General features: G+C 37.8%; 1 protein-coding gene across 2 annotated transcripts in view; it reads right to left on the bottom strand.

Annotated features, from left to right (window-relative positions):
* TMEM131 (transmembrane protein 131) overlaps positions 1-21920 on the bottom strand; it is a 245234-nt gene that overhangs the window by 61225 nt on the left and 162089 nt on the right. For both annotated transcript variants that reach the window (XM_030310450.1, XM_030310451.1), the window contains exons 7-12: positions 21624-21746; positions 16003-16083; positions 13631-13781; positions 13470-13526; positions 12553-12614; positions 2586-2694 (exon numbers count right to left, since the gene is read on the bottom strand). In XM_030310450.1, the coding sequence (XP_030166310.1) occupies positions 2586-2694; positions 12553-12614; positions 13470-13526; positions 13631-13781; positions 16003-16083; positions 21624-21746 (583 nt within the window). The remainder of the gene's footprint in view (positions 1-2585; positions 2695-12552; positions 12615-13469; positions 13527-13630; positions 13782-16002; positions 16084-21623; positions 21747-21920) is intronic.

Genomic DNA, 21920 nt, shown 5'->3' with positions numbered 1-21920 from the left:
AGTTCTGCAAATGTGTGTAATCCAACTTTAGCACAAACAACAACAACACAACAACAAAAAGGGTATGACATCTAGTATGTGGCTATGTACAGACAGTGATTTCAGATTTTAAAAACTCCCCCTCTTCCCCCCTTTCCCCCCCAAATAAGAAGGGGTGCCTGGGTAACTCAGTCAGTTAAGTGTCCAACTCTTGATTTTGGCTCAGGTCATGATCTCGCGGTTCAGAGGACTGAGCCCCACCTCAGGCTCTGTCTGCTCCACATGACAGTGCAGAGCCTGCTTGGGATTCTCTCTCTTTTCCACGTGTGCACACATTCTCTCTCTCAAAATAAAAAAATAAACTTAAAAAAATGCCTCCCATTAAACCTCATTTCTTTCTGCTTGTTATATGGCTATTACTAGGTTTATTATTTTAGGAGGCTGTACAATATTCCTACTATGGATGGGAGGATGGAAGGGGAGGGAGAAGGTGACACCATTCCCATGGTAATAGAAACCACTTTTTTTTTTTAACATTTATTTTTGAGAGACAGAGAGAGACAGAGTATGAGCAGGGGAGGCGCAGAGAGAGAGGGAGACACAGAATTCGAAGCAGGATCCAGGCTCCGAGCTGTCAGCACAGAGCCCAACACAGGGCTCGAATTCACAAACCGCGAGATCATGACCTGAGCCAAAGTTGGACTCTTAACTGACTGAGCCACCCAGGCGCCCCTAAAAACCACTTTTAAGAAACGTATCATTTACTTTTTTTTTTTTTTTTAATTTTTTTTTTCAACGTTTATTTTTTATTTTTGGGACAGAGAGAGACAGAGCATGAACGGGGAAGGGGCAGAGAGAGAGGGAGACACAGAATTGGAAACAGGCTCCAGGCTCTGAGCCATCAGCCCAAAGCTCTACGCGGGGCTCGAACTCCCAGACCGCGAGATCGTGACCTGGCTGAAGTAGGATGCTTAACTGACTGCGCCACCTAGGCGCCCCAAGAAACGTATCATTTACTTTTAAAAGATGCTTTTCCTTTATATTAAATTTTACATAATTTAAGAAATACTATTTTAGCATCTATGATCTCAGGAGAACCAACATTATTGACATTCATTTATATCAAGAAGGGAAATACTGCACTGGGTTGTCAACTCAGGAGCTGGAGAAGAACAGTGTGGGAGAACTACATAGGACAACTGTTACTGGTGAACACACCCCCACTGCTTGGATTTATCAGAAGGATGGATCCTAAACGTTCTTAGGGTCAGGAATTACTACTGGCCGCTCTTCTTAGTAAGAGAAGACAATGTACTTGCTGATGCTAATACTGGTGGACATGACTGTGGTATCCCAGCAACAGAGAAGATAATTTATCAAAGATCTGGAAATAACTGTGGCATCAAAACCTTCTGCAGTACTATTTCTTGATAGCTGGGTTATGAAAGTATGCCACATATTTAGTTGTGATTTCCTAAAAAAAACTTTTTTGAACATTTTATTTATTTATTTTAAGTAAGTGCTATGTCCAGTATGGGGCTCAAACTCATGACCCTGAGATCAAGAGTTGCATGCCCCACTGAATGAACCAGCTAGGTGCCCCTTAATCTTGATTTCTCTGGGAGTTTTCTCTGAGCTCATGGGATGAACACTAAAGCTTGGCACCCAGATTGTGCACTGCTCCCGATCCTCCCCAGAGCCCTCAAGTGCAAGGAGTAAGCACAGATGCCCTCACAAACACTGTGCAGAGTCTTCCAGTATTCTGCTATACTCGGTAGATCACAGTGATCAAATGCTCTCTTGTGATGAGGAGTGCAGATGTGAAATGTGGGCTACGAGCAGAGGTGGCTCCATCATAAAGCCAAAGTATAAGCTTCAGGGCTCCTCACCCTACAAGGGCCCTTATGAGAAAAGCCCCATTTGGATTTCAGTTCTTATTAAATGTAATTACACACATAGTTAAGCAGCTATCAAATCACTATTTAAAAATTTTTGTGACAGCAAATTCAATAAATGTTCTAGTATAGGGGATAAAGCTGGATAAAAACATGCTATTAAGATATGTTAAAGTCTGGGTTAACATTTCAAATATCAAAATATACAATATATATGTTTGAAATCATAGTAATCTAATTTGACAATGCTATCATAAAGGCTATTATTTTAGGTAGGCAGAGCTGTCTTCCCTGTTTAAAAAGCCAATATAGGAAACTGTTACAGGGAATACTTTATTTCTATTCTCAAACATGCTTCTGAAACTCAAATACATTATCACTCAATTACAAAAAATAATGACTTCATAATTAAGGTAAATACCTTAAATACTATATATTCACTAGGTATATATGTGAAAGCCCAGATTACAAAAATTTAATTCCAATCCTAATGTATTTGCTAATACTAATTTCTCTTTATGAAGCTGCATTTTCTTTCATGAAGCAATCAAATAAGAATTTGTGATGGTTTATAAGATAAACCAACCTAAGCAGTAATACAAAATCTGACTGTAAAATGGTCATGGTTTCTATATGAAGATGTCAGTACAGATATCGTCTAGTTTACCAAAATAAGATCACCCCATTAGAGAGTGAAAGCCGAATACTTACCATCAAAACTAATACTTGCAACCTTGGTATATTTACTTTCTGAAGCTTTTAACGTAATTGGTTTAAAGTGTACCGTTATAGCGTCATTTTGTGGTGTAGGTCGAACACTCTGCAAACAGAAAAAAATATGTATCATTATTTTAGTCTCATGGTTCAGTTACATTACACTGGAGAGTGTACTGGAAACATGCAGCAGAATAAAAAAATGGAAGTTTAACTTTATGCGCTCCCTTTAAACAGAATAGGCCAGGGGAGCCTATTCTGAGGGCTCAGTTGGTTGAGTGTCCAACTTTTGATTTTGGCTCAGGTCATGATCTCACAGTGATGGGATTGAGTCCCACGACGGGCTCATGCTGGGTATGGAGCCTGCTTAAGATTCTAGCTCCCTCTCCCTCTGCCCTGCTGGCACATGTGTGCTCTATCAATAAAGCAATAGAATAGGTCAAACTGGCACAACATCACATTAATTTCATCAGAATATCTTCATGCAATAAAATGATGGCCATAGGAAGAGTTTAAGATCAGTAAGTGAGTGTAAAAATCTAGAGACAAACTAGTACCATACACTAGGTATGAATACATAAAACAGGAAAAAAAAAAGGTATAATGAGTCATATATGAGAAAGGAGACACGAAGATTTATGATAGGGTCCCTCTTAAAGAACTCCACCATACCAAATGTAACATCCTGACTATGTTGAATAACATCCTGAAAATGAAGAATGATGTGAATTTGGGAGCCAGTACTCCTCTGCCATGGTGTTTTTGCAGATCCCTCTTCTTCCTCTTCCTCTTCTTTTAATATTTACTTACTTTTTAAAAATATTTATTTATTTATTTATTTATTTTTTACTTACTTAAAAAAATTTTTTTTTAATGTTTATTTATTTTTGAGAGAGAGAGACAGAGTGCAAGCTGGGGGTGGGGGGTGGGGGCGGGGGCAGCGGGCAGAGAGAGAGGAAGACACAGAATCCGAAGCAGGCTCCAGGCTCTGAGCTGTCAGCACAGGGCCTGACGCAGGGCTCGAACTCACAAACCATGAGATCATGACCTGAGCCAAAGTCAGACACTTAACCAACTGAGCTGCTCAGGCGCCCCTAATGTTTACTTACTTTTGAAAGAGAGACAGAGCATGAGTGGGGGAGGGCAGAGAGAGGGAGACACAGAATCTGAAGCAGGCTCCAGGCTCTGAGCTGTCAGCACAGAGCCCGATGTGGGGCTCAAACCCACAAACCACGAGATCATGACCTGAGCTGAAGTTGGGCACTCAACCGACTGAGCTACCCAGGTGCCCCTTGCAGATCCCACTTCTAATGGGACTTTCTCTACCTCCCTAGGGCATGGCTGTGTAAGTGCGGCATGCCACTGTTACCAGGCAAGGCTGTACTCTCAGCTGTGGGACTGAGCAGTAGACTGAAGGGCTGTGTAGCTTGGAGAGGTCAGAACAGTTTAAACTTAAAAAATAAGATTTATCTATTCAACAACTAAATCTATAATAACAAATACCATAAAAGCTTGCACTTTTGGAGCAAACTAGAAAAATAAATACAGTTTAAGGTGCAGTTACTTTTTTATTACCTTACTGACACAAAGCATTTTTCATTGGAAGGAACCTTAAAGATCCCCATCTCCTTCCCTGTTTTACAGATGAAGAGAACCTTGCAATATGGAGTGATGTTTCAGTAGCTAGGCATCAAGAGGCGGGACTGGAAACCAGATGTCCTGACTTGGTTCAGGGCCTGGGCCCTTTACTGGCATCCTAGTGCCTAAACATGTATTAATGAAGTCATGGTATTGTACACAAATCTTGATCAATACTCTTCCTTTAGAATTCAACTAGGGGGCACCTGGGTGGCTCAGTCAGTTAAGTGTCCAACTCTTGATTTAGGCTCAGGTCACACTCTCACAACCATGGGATCAAGCCCTGTGGAGCCTGCTTAAGATTCTCTCTCTCTGCCCCTTTCCAGCTCATGTGCTCTATCTCTTTCTCTCTCTCTCAAAAAAAGAATTCATTTAGAATCTTACTTTGGTCTCAAAATGCTTCTGGAGTTTTTTGCTGATATTTCAGGGGCTTTATAAACTTGTCAAAGCCTGATGCTTCCCATAGAAAGAACACAGTTCTTTTCTGTGACACCCACCAGGCACACGCCTGCTAACATGGGTGCAGTCAGGTCCCTGCAAGTCACCAAGTTCTTCCCCGTCTCCCTACCCACCCTTCAGTACATCCGTAAAGGTGGAATCTGACTACAAGGTGGAATGAAGGTACAAGAAGCACCTGAGAGAGTACGAAGAAAAACTGCTCCTTTTGCACTGGTCTGCTATCACAGGGAAGAAAGTTGGTTACACATAAAGATTACAGACACTGCTTTTACTACCAGATGGTGGGGCGTCTCCCTCCTCACTGCTTGTTAGTCTTTACTGGGCCTGGAATGATGACCCGAAGGATGGTTCTGCAGTTTTCTGAGCTGGAAATCTTAATAGCCTGAGCTCTTGGCCTCAGGGTCTTTTGGTATTTTAACTCTTTTATCTTTCTTCTGAACTTCTCATTTGCTTTGGAATCTCTAACTGGGGCTGCAAGTGGACTTGTTCATATTGATATATTTATTATCAGTATGCTTGCGATTAGTAGCAATCGTTTAAAATACAAATCTCTTCATCCCTCAAAGAGTGAGTGTGTGTGTGTGTGTGTGTGTGTTATTTTTAACAATAAAACAAAGCAGTATGACTATAAAACGGGAAGGTTTCATATATTACATACCTACACTAATACTTCTTCTAAAGGAAAGGAAAGCAGTACAGAAGTGTACGTGACAATCCCATTTGATGAATTTATGCAACAAAAAAGATACTAAGTATTTAACTAGAAGTGTCAGTTTGAGTAAGCTGCCCATCTACTCTGGGCCTTATTTTTCCTGCCTGTAAAACACTAGGGGATTAGATTAGGTATTTTCTAAGATTCCATCTATTTACAAAATTTGGTGGTTGTATTAATTTTGTTCTTTTTTCAAATGAGCACTTTTACCCTGAGGTCAAGATTTGTTAGAGAGATGATCGTATAAAGCTTTGTAGTTTGCAGAGGACTTCCACATGCTCTACTGAATGTGTCAGAGTAGGAATGGAATCTTGACCATTTTCAAACACGCTTAAAGACTGCAAGTAGCAGTTCATTAGTAATGACGACGACACCTTTTGAGTGCTATTAGCCTGCACAACACCATAACAGAAATAGCTAAATAAAACTATTTATTTATTTAAAACAGTCACTGTAAATAGTAGGAGCTTAGAGTACTTGATGAAAAATGTTTTCTCACATGTAACATATTACTCTAAGATTTTCCTTACCAGAGGAAAAAAAAAATTTAATTGTTTTCCTTTTTTTTTTTAAGTTTATTTATTTTTGAGAGAGAGAGAGAGAGAGAGCGAGCAAGCTCAGGGCAGGGGCAGAGAGAGAGAGAGGGAGACACAGAATCTGAAGCAGGCTCCAGGCTCTGAGCTGTCAGCATGGAGCCCAATGTGGGGCTTGAACTCACAAACTGTGAGATCATGACCTGAGTAGAAGAAGGATGCTTAACCAACTGAGCCACCCAGATGCCCCTAGAGGAAAATTTTTATATTCAGTATTATTAACTCTCTCCTTCTCTCTTTCTCTCTTTATTGCACCAATAGTAAGCAAACATTCAATTGACTCACTTTTTTAATGTTTTATTTATTTTTGAGAAGGAGAGAGAGAGACAGAGAGAGGGAAAGTGTGCACACAAGTGGGGGAGGGGCAGAGAAAGAGACATGGGGACAGAGGATCTGAAGTGGGCTCTGTGCTGAGAGCAGCGAGCCTGATGCGGGGCTCAAACTCATGAACCCTGAGATCATTACCTGACTCAAAGTTGGATGCTTAACCAACTGAGACACCCAGGGGCCCCATTGACTCAAGTGTTATACAAATGATCTGAACTGTTCACTTATTATTAAAAAAAGCCCAACAAAATGGAAAAATCCATTTTCCAAGGAATCAAAAACAAAGCTAAACAAACAAAACATTTAAGTAGTGGCTCATTCTGTTTTTTTTTTTTTTTTTTTCCTATTCTGGTGGCCTTAAATGAAAAATAATACAAAATCATTAACTTGTATTAAGCATATTTACACTAACAATCTATTTTAGAATCAGTTACTAACAGTTGCATACTAAAGATAATGGAGAAGTAGAAAAAAATATGGCAAGATTCCCGGGAAAGGCAGCTTGCACATATTCTAAATATAGTTCTAGCCTTTTCTCATGATATTCATACCCAACTAATGTTCAGTAACTCTCAAGTGAGATTCAAAGGCCCAGCACATTCTAAAACTATTTAGAAAAACATTTGAAAAGGAAAATAACCTTCTAGTATGTAACAATTGTATTTCTAACAATGGATACACAAATTTATTAAAGCTCATATCAAGTTTACACTGGTAAAATTAAAGTATATCTGTCATTCTTATTCATTAATTAGTAAGGAAACTTTATGCAAATGTTCCTCTTAAGGTATCTCAAAGCAAATTTATTCCATCATTTATACTGCATTAATGTTTTTTAAGTGTTGAGGAAAAACCATATTCTCAAAGTTGCATTACAGACAATCAAAGTCAGACAGGCTTGAACCTGAGTATCTTGTCCATTAACAGGTGAGAATTGTTTATTTTCAGATGCTTGCCTCAGGAGTCCCATATCTAGAAAGATGAAAAAACTCTGAATTCCTTTAAGGGGAATTAAAAAAAAAAACAACAACCCTCCAGCTTCTGGCAATGCCTAGGTCATCCTAAAGATATTATATATTTGTGAAATGGACAGAGGTGGGACATTTATAAAAATATGTCAGTCTCTAAGTATGGCATATTATGTAGCAAGATACAGGTAGCAAGATACCTTAGGAAGCTCTCTTATAACTCAGTTTCCATGGTAGATGGGTTTGTTTCCTGGCTGATGAGGTAAGAAGTCTAAGCTAACATTACCTCTCAAGTGGACCAAGGCAATGGACTCCTAACTTCCTGCAGTGAATTCTCCACAAACTAGCTACTATGACCTTTATAACACATAAATCAAATGATGTCTCTCCCTTGCTTAAAATTCTGTAATTTGCTGTTGCACTTATAATAAAATCTAAACACCTCCCAGAGCCCAGAAAAGCAGGATCAACCCTCCGGCCCTCCCTTTATGTTCAACCCTCCTTTCTTTCCCACGACATCCAAAGTTGTTTCTGCCTCAGGCCTTTGCAATCGCTGTTCCCTTTGATGGTAACACTTGTCAGCTAGCTTTTTTAGGGGTGCCAACTTCTTACTCTTCATTTATTACCTCAAATGTCAGCTCCTCTGAGACAACCCTGTCTAACCATCTCCCTCCCTCACTTACATTCTATTCTGTTTCTTTCTTTGTTAGAACTTGGTTTGATTTACAATTTTGTTGCATACCTGTCTGTCATCAGTCTCACAGCTAAAAAGTGAGCTCAATAGGGGCAGGAACCTTGGCTATCTGATTTACTGCTATGTTCTCACACACCTCGCACAGAAGCTGGCATATAGTTGACGCCCATTAAACGGAATAATGAATGAGGAAGTAAGAAGAAACTAACAAAACACTGGCAGAGTGTAGGCTCTGGATATTAGGAAAAATACATACATACGTAGCTACAAATGCAGATATACAGACATATATTATAGATTAAAAGATTTTTAGTAGAAATACTGAATATGAAATTAAAATGATATATTTATAAAGACTTGATGGTGTCATTATATACTAATACACCTTCAAGTAACTTTTGAGTTTTTATGGTTGAAGAAGTCACTTTTAAAAAAAGCTGATTCGGGGCGCCTGGGTGGCTCAGTCGGTTAAGCATCCGACTTCGGCTCAGGTCACGATCTCGCGGTCCCGTGAGTTCGAGCCCCGCGTCGGGCTCTGTGCTGACTGCTCAGAGCCTGGAGCCTGTTTCAGATTCTGTGTCTCCCTCTCTCTTTGACCCTCCCCCGTTCATGCTCTGTCTGTCTCTGTCTCAAAAATAAATAAACGTTAAAAAAAAAAAATTTTAAAAAAGCTGATTCATTTCCCTTATTTGGAAAACTAGAACCTGTGTACTTTATAGGACTGTTGTATTGAATAAGGTAATCTATGTAAAGAAACTAGCACAGTGCATAACCCATAGTAACAACAAAAATGTTCACTTATAATGTATCCTAAAACTGCCTCTTTAATTCTGTTATAATTGAACTGAATACAACAGTATTTTTTCATTCATTTTTTTAAAAATAATTTTTTAAAATGTTTATTTATTTATTTTTGAGAGAGAGAGACGGACAGACAGACAGACAGACAATGCAAGTGGGGGAGGAGCAGAGAGAGGGAGACGCAGAATCCAAAACAGGCTCCAGGCTGTCAGCAGAGAACCCTACATGGGCTTGATCTCATGAACCATGAGATTGTGACCTGATCTGATATCAAGAGTTGGACATTTAACCAACTGAGCCACCCAGGTGCCTCTCATTCATATTCTTAAGATTGATAATTTCACTTTTAAAGAAAATGTTTATTGTAAAAGACATTTGTTTTGGTCCATTCATTGTATGTAAAAAAAAAAAAAATAGAGAAGATTGTTTGGGCTATGTAAAGGTACTTTGCCATCAAATCTCTAAATCCTCACATTTGGGGAAGTGACTGCAGGCCTGAAGTCTGCCTGACATGAAAGTTCTCATTAACGACCCTGCTTGGTGCAAGGCATCCTACAGATGGAAGAAACCACTCACGGGCAAACAGCATGGAGAACACACTAAAATAAAAATTATCTGACATCTCAAACTGAGGCAACAGCAGGGTGATCCATCAACAACAGTCAGTGTCTGCCCCACAGGCAAATGAACTGCTGTCCACAGCTAAAGAGGTATCTCTGAACGTGTCACCAAGAAGCTATGCTACCAGATGATTTCTCAGTGGAGAAAACACTTGAGCTTTGGAGAGAAAAAGAACTGGGACGAGTGGTGCCTACATTACCATGTATACAGTACATGTGCTCTATGTGGTCAATTGGGCTACAAAAGAAATCAGTATCAAAAAGTTCAAAGAAGATAAAAGTAGGCTGGAGCCAAAGCAATCTGAAATATCTAGCAGAAGGAATTACACTCTATTATGGAGGAAAGTCTGATAAATTAACCTCGAGACTTTTGAACAAAAAGAATCACAATTCTTGGTGTAAAGAACGATTTTAAAATGTTAACACAGAGCAGTGATAAGAAGGCCTTTGCATTTCATTGACTGGTAAAACCTAAAATGTGTGTGTATGTGTTTATGGTTGGGGAGGGAAGACTAACAGGTTTTCTAATTTTTTAGTTTGCAAATGTGAGGATGATAGTGGCAGGGGAACAAAGGGAGTCTCCTACTCTCTACTTGATTCATCAAATAAAAGGATGTTTTAGTGGCAAACAAAGAAAAATAGAGAAAATTAATAAAACCATACATTAGTTCTTTGAAAAGATCAACAAAATTGACAAACCTTTAGCTTGACTGACTGAAAATACTTTTCAAATATGGAGAAGACTAATTATAATCAAGAATGATAAATGGGATGTTACCATCTACTTCACAGGGAAAAAAACAAAAGTATTACAAGAGAACACTATGAACAGTGGTATGCCATCCAATTAGAACACTGAGATGCAATGAAAACACTCCTAGAAAAGTCATAAGTCACTGAAACTGACCAAGAAGAAATAGAAATCTGAATAGGCCTAAAGAGATTGAATTCTAAAACCTCCCACAAATAAAAGTCCAGGCCCAGTGGACTTCATTGGTGAATTCTACCAAACATTTAAAGAGAGTTAACGACAATCCTTCACAAATTCTTAACCCAAAAGGAGAGAATACTTTCCAACTCATTCTATTGGAAACCACAACACTAGCAAAACAGCTATCTACTACCTTTATAAAATAACTGATATTTTAACATCAAACAAAAGAAAACAAAGCATATTATTGCAGAACAGTCCTTGTTTAGAAAGGGTGTTTGCATTAACATACATGCAACTCATATTTTTAGAAACATTTATACTGTCCTTATTTTGCTTATTTTTCTATAGATTTGTGAAAATTTCACTATAAAGAGCCAAAACCAATCACTAATCACTTAATATAGCAATAATCACCATTATGTATTTTTTGAAAAGTGTAATTAATTATTGCTATAAATAGGAATTAAAAAGAAATTATACACAGGAACATTCACTGTAATATTTTCTTATGTAAAAGGTCACTACCAGAGAACATGCTGACAATTTCATTCCATAGAGACTTTGATGACAATCTTTCAAAAAACTGAATTAAAAAAAACAAAGTCACTAAATAAAAAAAATGAATATATTTTTGAAAGCAAGCATATAAAAATACATGGACTAAGGGACCTTTGTTGCTATCAAAAAAGAAAAATAACAAAAACAAGGGACATAATGCTGCTGCTCACTGCTTTTGTGTTTTGTTTCAATGGTATCAGGGTGGCCAGGTCAAAAGAGCTGTTCCTTGTCACCTGCAGTGGGGTCCCAACCCTTGAGGATCCTTGAGGGGTACGGGTATGTATCACGGCAGACCCAGGCAACTGCTCTCAGCCTGCTCTCAGGCTGCCAAGAGTGGACAGGCAGGAACTCCAAGTGGGGCAGTTTCAGCCCACTGCATAGTGGGGAAGCATTCTACAAAACCCATTCCCCCAGTTCTTCTACCCAGCAGGAAGAAATACTAGGTCAGACAGCAGGACACCACCCAGAATGTGATCCCACTCATGAGCACAGTCACTGTGCATTAAACTATGGTTACCCCCTTGGGGTGCCTGGGTGGCTCAATTGGTTAAGCGTCTGACTTCAGCTCAGGTCATGATCTCACAGTCGGGGAGTTCAAGCCCTGCGTCAGGCCCTGTGCTGACAGCTCAGAGCCTGGAGCCTGCTTCAGATTCTGTGTCTCCCTCTCTCTCTGCCCCTCCCCTGCTCATGCTCTGTCTCTCTCTGTCTCAAAAATAAATAAAAACATTAAAAAAAAATTTTTAATATGGTTATCCAATCTTGCTCCCTCATTTAGGGTTTATAAACTCTTCTCTCTTTGGTCTACTCCACCAGTTGACAGTAAACTCTGGGTTTGGCCCTGGATGGACAAAGGTCCCTTAAGTCTCATGCCCCTTTGATCTATATCATTTTATCAGACTTCTCTGAATTTAGGCTTCTGAATCAGCACACATTATAATAAAAATGTACTGCTTTCTTTTTCCATTATTCCCTATGTATGTATCTTGTGGACTTCACCAGAAGGTGAGGTTGTGGGCCAAAGCAAAATCCAGATAGCTCTCTTTTACTTTTTTCCCTAAAACTGTGTACTGGCTCTTCAATTCCACTGTAAGACATAAAAGTCACTTGTTCTATGTGCATGTGTGAGGGGAAGAGATGACCTCAGTTTATAGTCTGCTATTTAGTATACTATAATAGCTGCCAGGTGGAAGGGGTACCTTTGACAGATGTTAATAGCATTCTAATGTTACCTACCATATCTCTTTGCTTTATTATTATTTCCCTTCCCAATTCATCTGAACCTTTTTTCCTTTTCATTTACCCATACCTTAAGTCTAACAACCAAACCTGATGGAATCTTTATAACTTGTTTTTCTTTGCACATGGCATACATCCTAGGGTTTATCAGAATCCACAAGCCTCTTGTATGATTCTGCCTCAACAAGAACCTCAGGAACTTTGATTCAGACTTAGCTTGGGGAAGATCACCTACTTTCCTTCTCATCTTTGAAATTTGGTGGTTAGAGGCAGAACAGGTTTCTCACATCACACTTAGAACCAAAGTGTCATTAGGCCACCAAAGAACAGAATCCTTTAGAGGAAGAGTTTAATTAGTTTTAAGGTGGTCATAAGTTTAAAAACAAAGAATATATAAATTAGGAGAAAATAAGTAAAAACTTACTGTTATTGGTACATCTTTTGTTCCCGAATTTAATAAATGAAGGTTTAAAACTTTTGGTAGATCTGTTAAAATTGAAGAGAAGAAATATTTCTTTAACAGAAGTGCTTTATGGCAAACTAGAATTTTACCTTATTAGATATCAGATTGAATCTATTCTAGAATGTGAAAAAGAACTATAATCACATTAATAAAAAGAATGTGATTCCACCTAACTCATAAATAGCAATCACCTTACTCACAAGGACACTGTATAAGAACTGTCCCCTCCTAAACAACCAGACCAAAAATCAGAACACACTGATAAGTGTGAAAAACCTAATTTTCAAAAAGGGGTCTCCAATCCTCAACAACCAACTTCTAATTACATATGGTCCATAGAAATCCCAAATTACGAGTATTTCTATTTTTTCCTTAATAAATCCTTTAACTTGAGCATTTTCAATTTTAGAATTTGAATTTTTTCTTTGACCATCTGGGACATAATTTAACATTATGCTATTATAATGCAACTGAGTAATCCATTTCTAAATAAAAATCCAGAAGTAAAGCTCCCCCCTCCCTTTTATTTACTGTTAAAAAAAGGAGTAAGCATAACTGAATAGGTGAGAACTTGGATTTAAAAACTCAGAAACTACTTTGTGCCTCAATATTGCCTTAAGTTATCTTATGACCTTGCTTTCCCACCTGGTAAGCAATGGTAGCCCTCAGAGGAATGGGGTATTAACCTGTGAGGGCTTGAAGTTCCCCAAAGAAGGTTTCTATAAGATCATGCAACCCACTGACAAGTAATTTCAAAGCTGAGCTACAAAGGGGTTAAAAGTAAAGCCATTCAGCACTGAACAGAGGCATTTTTGTTTTTTAAAGACTTATAAAAATACTGTCTTCTCCCCACCCCCCCCCCCCCCTTTTTTTTTTACCTTGTGTTCGTAGTGTACCAAAATCTAGCATTTCAGTTGAGGAATAAATTCCAGGAGCTTGGAAGACAGCAAAGTAAACCATTAGATTTTTCTTTGCCCAAAGTTAAGATGTATTGAATACAAAACAAATGCATTTACTGTTCCTCTGGTTTTCTACTAACCTGTTGTAACTTCTACCTCCACAGGAAGGATGATAAATTCTGTGCTGTCTGAAGCATTTGTCTTTATTCTGATGAAGGCGGTGTGATTATCTGCTTCCCTGGATGAAAAACTGGCTCTCATCACTCCCTTGGTTTCATAAGGAGGAATTTCCTGACAAGTTAACAGACCATAATGTAGCACGGCTTTTGTGATGGTGCAAAAGCCACCATAGTTTTTTGAAGAAAACAACATTGACTGAGGATGCATTATTATTTTATATACCTACTAAGAAAAAAAAAAACAACACACTGCCATTTAAATGGATATATTCCATGGATTGTAACACATACTCCAACGTGAAGAATATTACAATGTGAAAGAAGCCCATCTTAGAACTGAGGAAGCATGATATGTAAAATTGAGCCAAGTGAAAGAAATAAAATTTTCAGTTGCAAAATTATCATTAAAAGATAGAATTAATCTATAAAACCAGTTATCTTTTAGTGTGATGCTTGGACATATAATTCAGTACTAAGATTCTCCACCAAATAGAGATGTCAGCATTGGAGGGAAATCCTTTTCTAGAAATCTACAGGAATCTCTTTAAATAATAATCAAGAGAGCTTGGACTCTCTCTGTCCTTTCATTTAAAACCTAACCCAACAAAGCTTCTCAGGCAAATCCACAGTTGACCAACTGCTTTCAATAAGTCTCTTAGCAAGGAAGATGGAAAAATTTTGAGGCCTGTAATGAGAGAACACTGACAAATACACTAGAGGGAAGATTTATTGGGGCAAAAAAAAATTTTTTTTTGAGATGGATTTCTTTTCCTGGTTTTACAACAATCTGGCTTGCTTGGGACCATCAGAATTTCTCTGCACATACCTTCTGGCATATTTAAGGAAATCCCTGTGTTTTAGAATTTATTATTCATCTCACTTACCTCTATTCTCTTAACTTTTTAGCCTCAAAGTAGTAAAGAAGTGATTGGAACCCTCCTGGGGCCACAAGAGATGCACCATCCACTTCCCCATCTCTAGGGAGCTGACTTGGTCTCTGGGCTTTTCTTATGTACACTGAAATGGGCTGAGGGTGAGGTCAAGGCCAATTGACTTTTATTTTTACTCTACGTTTGTAGGAAGAAGAATAACTTTATCTTTTCTTGTAGCCACTGGGATTATTAAAACATTATGCCATCTCTGCTACCATTCATTACAGTTCTTAACTAATTAGAAATATGAATTCTCTTATGTTTATTAGATACCAATTATATTTCACAGTAAATTCTTAGCTCTTCTATGTAGAATTATAATACAAACTTAATAGCTTATAGTTAATTCTCTGAAGCATTGTTTTATATACTACTTCTCTCAAAGGCTTTTCAAACAATAACGTAATTTCAAGATAAAACATTTTTGTGAAAGGATATAAATGAACCATCCATTACATATTCCTATTTGCCAGTGTGTTTCTATATCTGGGGAGTTAACCAAATCCTGACAAATTTGCTTCTAATTGCTCAAGTGAACATCCTAGAAATGTCCCTTCTGCATCCCTTCCTTGGTCGAGACTGGTCAGAAGACAGAACAAGAGGCTACGTGTGTTTAACAGAGCAATTAATAAATAAATCTGATCTTCAGAACTCATTCATAGTGGTAAAGTCCGTTGTCTTCAATTATGGATAAGCAATGATTAGAGTGCCCTCAGTATAAGAACTGTGTTTACCGTGCCTTTCCCCTCTTTGATTAAAGCTTGGTAACAACATTTAAAGAAAAACTCTCCTAAGGCAGGAAACTTCACAAATAAGGTAGTTGCTACACATACATTGATTAATATTTGCTGGTATTCTCTAAGAAACAGGGGTTCTCTAAGCATTGACACAAACTAGTGTTAAATATTCAATAATATTAAAGGTGGATGTAGATCACCTAAGAATTTAAAATTTTCTGTCATCACAAGGGCTTGACTACATTCCCTCCGAAAACGTCATCTCTATCAACAATAAGTCTGAAAGTTCAAATCTCTACCTCAAACATATAATGGATCCTTCCCAGAGGTTTTTTTTTTTTTTTTTTAATCTTAGTATAAAAAGCACATTATAAATTGTTAGAGTCAGAGACAACTTTACCAATATAACTCTGTGGATAGTTGAAATCTCTTCCTTTCTACACAGTGGGTTAAAGTTCCCACCAATTTTGTTCACTGCTCTTTCCAAAAATTACTTATACTTTTCTCTCCCTGTATCATCCAATTTTCAAGAATATCTGATGTAAATTTAATATTAAGATATAATTAAGGGGGAGTCACCCACATTTATTCATGTGATAGGAAGTTAAACTATTTTCTGGTGTATTTGAGAAAGTAATTGAGAGAGAAATATGCCAGCACTCACCCACAGTTTTCTGGTGCCTCCTTGTTGACCTGTTGGGAGTTCTAGGTGAAGATCTCCTCCACTAGAGTACATTTCTACAACCTGTGATGAAAGGGCACATGATGGTTAAGCTCAAAATCATATTCTCAACACAAGTGATTTGCTGTTATATAGAAATAAGTCTGACATCCTATGTCTTAGAAAAATTTAAAAATGTTTATAGATATAAAAGTAGGATAAGTCTCATGTCTTATCACTGGAGTCAGTGCTTCAGATGTGTGAGCACTGGTGATTTTTTTTTTTTTTACATTTATTTATTTTTGAAATACAGAGAGACAGAGTGCAAGTGGGGGAGTGGAAGAGAGACAGAGGGAGACACAGAATCCGAAGCAGGCTCCAGGCTCAGAGCTGTCAGCACAGAGCCCGATGCAGGGCTTAAACTCATTAACTATGAGATCATGACCCAAGCTGAAGTTGGATGCTTAACCAACTGAGCCATCCAGGCTCCCCAATGGTGATTATTTTTAATTAAAACAAGGTAAATTTAAAACATTAAAGTTAGAAACAGTATAGTTATTTCAGACACTGGATTAAAGAAAATCTATCCATAGAACACTTTTTATTTTCAAAGGAAAAATAGTTTATGGAAATTATCAAATTTTAGAAATATAAATTTTATATTTCTTGTAGTTACACAAATGCTTCTTTATTCACACATTTATAACAAGCTTTAGCAGATCTAATAACCATTATAATTGTGAAATAGTGAAGAATATGTTATTCTGAGATATATGTAACATTTTTAAAGCACTATGACAATATCTGGTTTCTCTTGGTGGCAAAACCATAGGAACCATTAATAATACCTCTGTGGCTTGTATCTATACTCATGATTTTTAAAAACTATTTTGCTGAGGTATAACTGATATACAATAAACAACACATATTTCAACTGTACAACTCGATAAATTCTGACATACATATACAGGCGTGAAGCTCCACTGCAATTAAGACATTAAATATACCCATTATCTCCAAATTTTCTTCATGCCCCTTGCAATCTACCTGTCTCTCTCTGTCCCCCTATATCCTTAGGCAACCAATGAGCTGAGCTCAGCCACTCTAGATTAATTTGTATTTTCTAGAGCTTTATATAAATGGAATCATACAGTATATACTCTTGTGTCAAGCTGCTTTAACTTGGTGTAATTATTTTGAGATTCATCATGTTGTTGTATGTATTAATAGTTCATTTCTTTTATTTTTATATATGTAATTTATTGTCAAATTGGTTTCCGTACAACACCCAGTGCTCATCCCAACCGGTGCCCTCCAATGCCCATCAACCCACTTTCCCCTCTCCCCCACCCTCCATCAACCCTCAGTTTGTTCTCAGTATTTAAGAGTCTCTTATGGTTTGCTTCCTTCCCTCTCTGTAACTTTTTTTTTCCCCCTTCCCCTCCCCACTAGTCTTCTGTTAAGTTTCTCAGGATCCACATATGAGTGAAAACATATGGTATTTGTCTTTCTCTGCCGACTTATTTCACTTAGCATAACACTCTCCAGTTCCTAAATGTCCATCAACTGACGAATGGATAAAGAAGATGTGGTTTATATATACAATGGAATATTACTTGGCAATGAGAAAGAATGAAATCTGGCCATTTGTAGCAACGTGGATGGAATTGAAGAGTTCATTTCTTTTCAATTTTATGGCTATGCCACAATTATTGATCCATTCACCTACTGATGGACATGTGGGTTGTTTCCAGTTTTTGGTCATTATGGATAAGGGTGCTAGGAACACTGCATTGTATAAGTCTTTGTGTGAACATCTGCTTTCTTTTCTCTTGGGTAAATATCTAGGGATAGAATGGGTCATATGGCAGGAGACTTTCCTTTTTTTCTTTTTTTTTAATTTTTAAAAATGTTTATTTATGAGAGAGAGAGAGAGACACAGCATTAGTGGGCAAAGGGCAGAGAGAGATGGAGACACAGAATCCGAAGCAGGCTCTAGGCTCTGAGCTGTCAGCACTAGAGCCCAATGGAGGGCTCAAACTCACAAACAGCGAGATCATGACCTGAGCCAAGTTGGATGCTTAACCAACTGAGCCACCCAGGTCCTCCGTTGGAGACTTTCCTTTCAAGGCAGGTAACCCTATCTCTTAAAAAGAAATAATATATTTAATTAAATTCAAATGTGGAGTGAAGTAAAAGAATGGGTGGAAAACCTTCACTTGTTTTATCACATAAGTCCTTCAGGAATACATAAGAAAGGACAATGCAGGAAAAACAGCAATGCTTTAGTATGAACTTAAAGGTTTTGCGTGTTATGTTGTTAGAGTAATGCATTTAGCAAAAACTAACAAGCTAAGATTTTCTAAGTATTCTTACCTGCCTTTTGATTTAGTACAGTGTTCCCCTATGGTCCCAGTTGTATTGACAGTAATACCATCTTTTTTTTTTTTTTTTAATGTTTATTTATTTTTGAGAGAGAGTGAAAGCATGTGAGCAGGGAAGGGGCAGAGAGAGGGAGACAAAGATCCAAAGCAGGCTCCGTGCTAGCAGTGGAGAACCTGATGCGGGGCTTGAACTCATGAACTGTGAGATCATGACCTGAGCCAAAGTTGGACGCTTAACTGACAGAGACACTCAGGTACCCCAATAGTAATACCATCTTAACTGATGGAGTAACTGTAGAATCTTTTCTGAAAAAACCAGAAGACATCACATATTATTCATTTCAACTTCCAAGGTATTAAGGAAACAAGCCTAACAATGTGTGGAAACAGAAGATTAAAGGGTAGACTACTGATTATCGGGAAAGGAATAAAGAAATGGGTACAGAAAAAGACTACATTATAAAATTCAAAGGAAAGATCACATTAAAATTAGGAATGTGACATATCACTGATTTTAAGTCCAGTGCTATTTATTCTAATTTAATAAAGTGTAGAAAAAAAACGAAGGCAAAATATAAAGAATATAGTTTGTGTAAAAATTTTTTTTTGCAAAGAGTGTTTATTTTTGTGTGTCCACATATATGTGTACAAGTGCTCTGAATGAGGTCTGATCTGGTGCACCAAGATCATATGAGTAGTATCTATGAGGAGGGGCTGGGACTGGAGCTGAGCTAACACAACAGTTACCAGATACCTGGAGTTATTTACATTTAAAATTACAGAAATAAAAGAAAATAAATGTTCAGTTTCTTAGCCACCCCTAGCCACAAATTCAACTGCTCATTAGCCACGTGTGGCTAGTGGCTGCTGGACAGAGCAGATACAGACACACCATCGAAGAAATTCTAGTGGACAGCACTGGATTAAAAAAGTAGAAGTTCAAGGGGAGTTTTGCTTTACATGTTTGAGTTGTTAACATTTTTTTTTTTCAGTGAGAACATACTAATGGGTCTGTGTTTTATATAAAATAAACAAATCACATACAATTTCCTGTTTACAGTATTTTCTTAAATTTAAGGATAAGACTAATGGCACAGTATAACCTATTGTAGAACCATCAGGTTAAGAGTGCCTTTCAGATAAATCACCTATACTTGTGAGGCACTGAGGTGGCTCAGCTGGTTAAGCATCCAACTTTAGCTCAGGTTCATGATATCCGAATTCCTAAGTTCAAGCCCCACATCGGGCTCTGTGCTGACAGTGTGGAGCCTGCTTCAGATCCTTTGTTTCCCTCTCTCTCTGCTCCTTCCCTGCCTGTGTGCTCTCTCTCTCTCTCCTCTCAAAAATAAATAAACATTAAAAAAAATAATCTATACTTTTTCTAAGAGGACAGCTTTGGTTTTTCCATTTGCTCTCCTGCATGCTGGTGAAAAGTCCAGTGTGGTATACATTCTTGAATTAAAATACTATAACTAGAAAAAGCCTAGATGAACATCAACAACAACAAAAATAAGTTGACCAAAAACAGTCAAGGAAAGAAAGCAGCCCGAATTTATTTATGAGGTTTCTATACAATTTCTGATAAAAGTTTGCCAAAACAGAGAAAATACATTATTATCTAAATTTAGCAAAAGGATATAAATGATCGAGTGATGAAGAGGAAATACAAATACTTTCACTTGTAAAAACAGGACACAAGAAACTTTTCTTCTCTTGTAATGAAAATATCTAGCTAAAAATAATTCAAATTTGGGTAGAGTATTTTTATTAGTAGTTATGCTCACCTAATTGTTAGCCAAACGTTGGGAAGAAACCTCTTTTTTGCTACCTTAGCATATAATTTCACAATTCAGGCTCTAAAAATCTCATTTTTTTCTCTTCTACATTTTCTTTTTCATTGTTCATGAACATTTCTACCAGGGGTTCTGGGATGACAAGAATCAGTTTGGTTGTCAAAGCTCTGTAGCTTACTACAATATGTAGTATTTTCCCTCCTCCTGCTATGTTCAAGCTACTGTTAAGGCCTGCAGTACTGGTCTTAAAGAACTTTGGGGAGGCTGGGTGTGGATATTATAAACTATTCCAGAAAGCATCCACATTTCCTTTCAACCAGAAAACGCAACTAGAACCTACAGTGGCAGCAAATGTCACATAGTTGGAAGTCTCTCGGGATGTACGGTGGGGATTTTAGGAAACACATAAAGGAGTGACACTTGCCACTCTGACTATAAAAGAGACCAGGAACTAGTGAGGAGAGATGTCAAATTTGAAAACAATCAGTACCTAACAGATTGAGTAAAATTAGGAGTTGGATTATCTTATCTTATCTTATCTTATCTTATCTTATCTTATCTTATCTTATCTTATCTTATCTGTAGAGAGAGCAGGGGAGGGGTGCAAAGAAAGAGAAAGAGAGAGACAGAGAGGGAGAGAATCTTAAGCAGACTCCATGCTCAGCATGGAGCCCAATACTAGGCTCAATCCCATGACCGTGGGTTCGTTGCCTGGGTGGAAATTGAGAGTAGGATGCTCAGCTGACTGAGCCACCCAGGCATCCCAGGAGTTGGACTTTTTAAACAAAAAATAAGTTTGCTTTTAATCGTGATTCTATATTTACCCTTCCTCAGACTTTAACTTCCAGGCTGCCATCACCCAAAACTTATTACCAAAAATAAGTATGAACTGTTTTAAAAATTTACGTTACATCAGAAAAGCAATGGCCTTGTGTAGTTGAAAACTCTTAAGTTAAATGCAGACCTGCTAAACTGTAACACCAGAGAAACCACAGTTGTTTAAAAAGTGGTTCCAAAAAGTCAATACCTGGACTATTGTAATCGAAAATTCTGACCACAGCAAGTTGCATTAAAAGAATAACCACTCTTTGATACATCTATAAAATCCCATTATTTAAAAAAATTTTTTTTTTCAACGTTTATTTATTTTTGGGACAGAGAGAGACAGAGCATGAACAGGGGAGGGGCAGAGAGAGAGGGAGACACAGAATCTGAAACAGGCTCCAGGCTCTGAGCCATCAGCCCAGAGCCTGACGCGGGGCTCGAACTCACGGACCGCGAGATCGTGACCTGGCTGAAGTCGGACGCTTAACCGACTGCGCCACCCAGGCGCCCCAAAATCCCATTATTTTAAATAGTCTTGCAAACTGTAACAAACTGAGATTTCATGGTAAGCATTAATTTCCACCAAAATGTAACTCATTCAATATCATCAACATAAACTCACCTGTAAAGGCTCACTGTGAGGATTGTGTATATTTATTATAGGTGAGAAACTGCTGTTCACAGGGACTCTGGCCCCAAGGAATGGCCTCAGTCGATATGGATTTGGAACTCCAACACCAAACACCTATTTTAAAGGAGAAAAAAATGCAATCTGGGTTAAACTCCAACACCAAATACCTATTTTAAAGGAGAAAAAAATGCAATCTGGGTTGCTTTCATAACTAACATTTTTATAGTTATAACTGATTGATCTAGGGAAAACTGATGTGTCTTATTTAGATGGAAAAATCCTGACTAC

This window comes from Lynx canadensis, chromosome A3, assembly GCF_007474595.2.
Source record: "Lynx canadensis isolate LIC74 chromosome A3, mLynCan4.pri.v2, whole genome shotgun sequence".
In the NCBI taxonomy this organism is placed as follows: Eukaryota; Metazoa; Chordata; class Mammalia; order Carnivora; family Felidae; genus Lynx; species Lynx canadensis.
This window is presented reverse-complemented; position numbering and strand designations above follow the sequence as displayed.